At 41.4% G+C, this 6,000-nt stretch overlaps 1 protein-coding gene across 1 annotated transcript; it reads left to right on the top strand.

Annotated features, from left to right (window-relative positions):
• The first annotated feature begins 211 nt into the window (after positions 1-211).
• On the top strand, positions 212-2,322 carry LOC142391386 (OX-2 membrane glycoprotein-like). Its single transcript, XM_075477154.1, has 4 exons — positions 212-291; positions 641-979; positions 1,115-1,423; positions 1,592-2,322. The coding sequence occupies exons 1-4, from the start codon at positions 237-239 to the stop codon at positions 1,693-1,695; spliced, it is 807 nt and encodes a 268-aa protein (XP_075333269.1). The 5' UTR covers positions 212-236; the 3' UTR covers positions 1,696-2,322.
• The last annotated feature ends 3,678 nt before the right edge of the window (positions 2,323-6,000 follow it).

Here is a 6,000-nt window from a genome sequence, read left to right as displayed (position 1 = left end):
CAAGTCTTCTGATAGAGAGTACAGGCCTCATTAGTACATGATATGTGTTCATAATAACTGCACCCTAATCCCACGAGGAATGGCTTTATTTAGTTCTGTTACGCAATATGAAGACATGTCTGTTTCCTCCTACTTCCAACAGATGGTAGAGTCCACTTGACGGGCCAATCAGAACGAAGGGCGCGCATATTCAAACTGTTTCCTCACCACACTATGATCCACAGCATGCAGGAACAATGCTTCATGGAGTTATTATATTCTGCTTTCTTGCTTTTGGACTCTTTCTGAAAGGTGAGATGAAATAACACAGGAATGTGTTTTTTGGCCTTTTCACACAGACTTGATTGTTTAATTTTCTGACAATGCAAACACGTTGTTTATTGTAGTTCTGTAATTATATGTTTGAAGCTGTGGGGGGTTAAAAATGCTGCAAAGTTACATGTATAAACTGAAAGGGGGGGATTAATGAATCAAAGTCGAGCTGTGAGTTTAAATTTCTACTTCATAGTATATACTATTGTAGGAGCTATTTGTAGAGTTAGTTTTTTATGGACAAATGGCCACTAAAACTATAATATTATCAACTGAAAGAGCACAAACTCTCCTTTAGCTGAGGCCTCTGTTGCTATATTTCCTGCAGGTGTAACAGCTGTGGTGCAAACGCAGGAGACTGTGATGGCAGAAGTAGGAGGAGAGGCTCATCTCAGCTGTCAGCTCAGAGAATCTAAGGAGGTCCATCAAGTCACGTGGCAGAAAATCTTACCCAAAGAAAACAAGAATATTGCTTCCTACAGCAAGTATGTTGGTCAAACAGTGAATCCCGGCTTCACAGATAAAATTAAATTTAAAGATGCTGAACTGCAGAACAACTCCATCATAATCAGGAATGTAACAGAAGAAGATGAAAGCTGTTATCTCTGCATGTTCAATACCTTTCCTGATGGAGCTCTGACAGCTGCAACCTGCCTCCAAGTCTTCGGTAAGAACCTGACAGCATTATAGTTTGAACTTGTTTAACCAGTAGCAAATGATCCATTCCTTCTACAGACACTGTTAAAATGGGAAAAAAAGTGTTTTTGTATCAACGTGTTAATGATGACCATTGTCTCCACAGAGCTGCACCAACCGCTCCTTCATGTCAGAGCGTCGGACTCTCCTGAAGAGTCAGTCGTGTCGTGTTCGGCCACAGGTCGACCTGCTCCCACTGTAACTCTGACTGTCTCACTACAACACCTCAACTTCTCGCACTACAACACCGTCAGTGTGAACAACACCGACGGTACAGTCACTGTCAACACTACAGCTGTGCTGTCAGGTTTCCATGACGACAGCGCTCAGGTTGGATGTGCCGCGCGAGCGCTCTCTGGTCCTCAGAAAGAGGCGTTTGTGATGATTCCTGAGCTCAAACGGACGTCTCTTCAGGGTGAGAACCTCTGTCAGAGCCTCAGATTCAGAGATCTGTGGTCACTCTGTGATTCTCATGTTTTAGTTGACAGCAAATTTAGTAAGTTCATCTTCCTGTGTTTTGATGAGTTGTGTTTGCATTTGTCAATCCCTGAGCCTTGTCATAATTTCCTCCGTTTTCTCTTAGATTCCGCTTGGCTCATTGTCCCTGTGGTGTGCTGTGTGCTGGCCTGTTGTGTTGCTGCTGCTGCACTCCTCTTCGTGCTGCTGAAACTGAAGAGCAAGAGATAACTTTGCCTTTCTACTCATTACACGAGTCATTGTAATGTTTGTGCGATGCCCTTAATATTTGAGCGGTTTTATTGACTTTGCCTCGAAGAACACAAAAGCCGTACACAGCTGATAAATGCTCGTGTAGCACTGACCATAACTCCTTAAAATTCTTGCTCTCTCAGGGAGCATAAGGGGAACAAAACGCCCCAGAAGCCAATCAATGAGTAAGAACTTTTCATAACTGGAGTAATTTAGTCCTCGAAGTGTGTATAATACTGACAGTGAGAATTATCTCTTGTTTTTATCTTAAGGATCATAACATCTTTAATGAACCAGGACTCTGAAATCAGACGACGGACACCGCCCACTGACAGTCCAAAAAACAACCACCCAAAACAACCACCGTCAATAACAAAAAGACTGTTTAAAGACTGTGCTGAAGCTGGCAGAATTGTATAAGGCACTCGATCCAGTGCTAGTAAAAATCTTTTCCAACACTTTGACAGGGTGGCCGCGGGTCCTTAAAAAGTCATAAAAAGTCGTAAATCAATTTTCCTGAAAACAAGACCTTAAAAAGTATTAAATTGTCTTAAATTCAGATTGCATGGGTCTTAAATATTTGTGAATTTTTCTTTTTGCTCTAAAGGAACAGTATTTTATTTTTTTTAATATATTTACTTGATTTTATAAGCATTTGTTCATGGGACTTAAATGTTCTGAAAATATTATAATAAATTTAATTTAGGACAGTGATGAATTTTTTGTGATCTTTTCGCATGACACACATTTACTCGATGTTCTTAAACTCAACTAGCCTGGGAATTCCCATGCTGCTTTGCGCTCGATTTCATTCTCACTGCAAAGTCAGCCTGGAAACCACCGCCCTTATTTTTGCTAGAGTTTGGGAACCAATCACAGAACGGGGGGGGGGGCAGCAAGACGATGACGACGTCTATGCGCTACACCGAAGCTTGTAGAGCGTTAATCCAACATGACAGCGGACACAACGTTACCGTTCAATGCAGCCTTAGAAAGTGTTTCGGAGTAGATTCACCCTAGGGTCATTTGAACCGTGACATCCAGCCAAGTAGCCCACCCGAAGTTTTGCCGATATTGGCTGAACATCAGCTGAGTTACTGAGTTATCCCGAATAGCTTAGCACAAGCGCTAACGGACCCTGGCAGCATCTCCAAAATTACCACACTAAAATCACATGTCATGACACCAAACTTCTACAGTTGTACAAATATGGTCTGTACTCACAAAACGATGCATTTGGAAGTTTGTACATAGTCCAGGAGTTTATTATTATCATCAACACAAGCCTGATAGCTTTTCTGCTGCTAAAGCTTCGTTGACGACACTTCTGGGAGCTGGGAGCTTCAAAGTAAGATGAGGGTTGATCTACTACTGTAGACAACAAAGCAAGGCTGCTCAATTTCTCCATTATTAAAATAAATTCACAACTCTACAACATAAAAATTCATGTAGAATATAGCATATAGGCCTACTTTGTTGTCAATTTAAGTAGCTTAGAGCGCAAGTTTACTTTTATTTTCCATTTTTTTCTTCTTCCTCGTCGAATTTCTGTCGTCATCTGGTATAAGTGATACAATTGGCTATGAATCGCGCGCAAAGCAGCATGGGAAGAACCTGACGTCATTTGATAGACATTCGTAGCGCCCAATAAACGGCTCTAGGCATTCGTAAACCACGCCTCAAATACGAGAAAATGCACACAGTTCCCAGACCACCATCTCATCGAGATTGTGGACGCGTCAGCCAGGCTAAAACTCAACCGTCATTTGTCATTTTACCATACTGTCAGTGTGTTTACTTGGAAATACTTGGTATTTCCATCGTACGTTTGGTCTTAAATTTAATTTAGAAGTGGTATTAAAAGGTCTTAAAAAGTCTTAAATTGAACTTGTTTATACCTGTATACACCCTGCTTTGAGGTCTAAAAAAAAAAAAAAAAAACACCCTTTTGGTATTGTTTGCCCCTCTATTTTTTTTTCTTTTCTTTTTTTTTTAGCCATAATTTCTGTCCTACCTTTATATATTTTGGACAGAATGAAATTTTCGTGTCATAATTTTTGATGCCTTTGAGTCGGGGTCCGAATAACATCAGATAAATCAAATCTCCAGCATGAGCTGTTAACACTAAAAGCTGCTTTGAGTGCTTTTTCTTAATGTTTCTCAAAGTGATCTCGGCTTTATATTCTGACATGCTAACTGGAGAACACTGTGTGTTGCACCTGATGTTTTACTGCTTTGCGCTCTGATGGGAGACAACACCGGATCTGGGGCTCTTTTGTCACAATAAACTGCGGGTATAACAGGTATATAACATATAAAGGTATAACTCGGGGGCCATGATGGAAACACTAACGAGAACATGCCGAAAAAAGAAAAGACAATTCGTTAGCTGTGATCACTACAAATATATTTCATAAATATATTCCTCTGCACTTTATTTCTCCCCATGTGAACTTTGTTTTCTGTGTGAACAAGATTAAGTTTCATTGATCAAAGACTCCAGTTATTATCTAGGATTGTTGTTTTTGATATATGTAGAAACTATCTTTTTTTTTTTTTTTTTTTAAATGTGTCTCCTTCCACCTGCAGTTTACAGTCTGATTGTACCTGTTATTGATTTAAGATCAGTTTTTTAAAAAGTGAGGATTCCTGAGCTCAAATGGACGTCTGCTGATGGTAAGAAGCTCTTTTAAAGCCTCAGAGACTGACGAACAATTGTGATACTCGTGTCGGAGTTTCTTTTCCCAGTTTTTAGGAAAAGTTGATTTTCTTTTTTCTTTCTTTTTCTCCTTTGTGACTCAACGTTTGCTTTTTTTCATTTTCACCTTTTTTCTTGGGTCAAGCTGAGCTGCCGTTGGTTTGCCTACCCAGGGCTGGACTGGCATCTGAAAAGGGCCCGGGCAATTTTTGATCACTGAGGGCCCAGCGCGCATATATGTATATTTATATACACACACACTTCTGTCTAATTATCATTAATCCTCCATTTAATCCTTGTAAAGTGTTCATGTTTTTGTTACATAGAAGATATTCTGGCCCAGTGGACCTGGGACTAAAGGAGGGGAAAAAAGCTGCTGTGCACCCTCATGTTCCCTTCATCCTGCTTGTGAAGTTCTGAGTATCTTTGTTTTTGAGGATAAGAGATAGAGAGAGGAGGATAACTAACTTTATTTTCCAGATGATGAGCCCTGGCCAGTGAATCTCATTGTGAAAAAAGTATTCATACCATTTTCCTTCAGCAAAACCTGAAAATGGGTCCCACAGACCCAAGCCAGGGATAAGCAAAGCAATATTTCACCAGCACACACAACACTGTATAGAAAAGGAGCACCAGCACCACACACACACTGTTGTATGTTCTAAGTCATACTGAATCAAATTAAACATGTAGTAATAATTTCCTGGTTTCAATTATTTTATTTATTGCTCAAAATTGCTCCAGTCCACAGATACTGTCAGTGAGCTTACTGAATGGAATGTTAACCCCCGCCCCCCAGGCATAAACTGTAATGCAGCTTGAGACTGATCAAAAGAGCCTAAGATAGTGCTTATGTCTGTGTATTTTTTCTCGGACACGTCATTTTTTTCACTACAGCAAAACCAAAAAATTATACCAAATGGGTATTTTTGTGACTGATTTGATGAAGTCAGGATGACAACTTGGTCTCGGTTTCAAACTTTCAGGCAATGGGAAACGAAACGCCGAAGCGCCCAATAGCTACACTGCATTGGCTAGCGGGTGAGTTGAGATGAATTCTAACCTCAATCTCTCCCTGCTGGGTCACGTCTCCTATCTCCGTCTCCTCCTCCTCTGGTTCCCCAGCTGGAACCATCTCCTCCGCCTCCCCCTCCTGTTCATTCTCCACCACCTGTGCGCTCGTTGATGATGTACCGGCGGCCCCACTGCTACCCCAACCTGAGGTCGAGCAGCCAGGTTCCGCATCTCCCACGGCCCCACTAACCGAACCTGAGCTCGAGCTTGTGCTTGTGCTTTTAAAAAACATATCGGTGATTTTAGCGCATTTTACTGCGTCGTCTCTTGGTTTCTGTTTTCTCTTTTCTTTACGTTTGTCATGGTCACTCTTTTATTTCTCCATCTCGCGTCCTCTTTCCACCAGAGCTTTAGCCGAATATAGCCAAGTGAAGTCAGCTAAACTTGGGGTTATAATGATGATGATGACTTGGGTCAAGTGGGCCTGTAGGGAGGGGCGGGCCTTTGACAACGTTAGGCATTCTCATTGGACTAGCGCTCTGTGCGTCAGGAGAAACATCCAATGGGCCCCG

Source organism: Odontesthes bonariensis, chromosome 11 (genome assembly GCF_027942865.1).
Source record: "Odontesthes bonariensis isolate fOdoBon6 chromosome 11, fOdoBon6.hap1, whole genome shotgun sequence".
In the NCBI taxonomy this organism is placed as follows: Eukaryota; Metazoa; Chordata; class Actinopteri; order Atheriniformes; family Atherinopsidae; genus Odontesthes; species Odontesthes bonariensis.
This window is presented reverse-complemented; position numbering and strand designations above follow the sequence as displayed.

What these genes read in the sequence shown, in the direction of transcription:
- LOC142391386 (XM_075477154.1), top strand. Translation starts at nt 237, where the DNA reads ATGCTTCATGGAGTTATTATATTCTGCTTTCTTGCTTTTGGACTCTTT. An exon ending in TTTTGGACTCTTTCTGAAAG is followed by an intron (nt 292 to 640) that starts GTGAGATGAAAT and finishes TATTTCCTGCAG; the next exon opens with GTGTAACAGCTGTGGTGCAA. An exon ending in CAAACGGACGTCTCTTCAGG is followed by an intron (nt 1,424 to 1,591) that starts GTGAGAACCTCT and finishes GTTTTCTCTTAG; the next exon opens with ATTCCGCTTGGCTCATTGTC.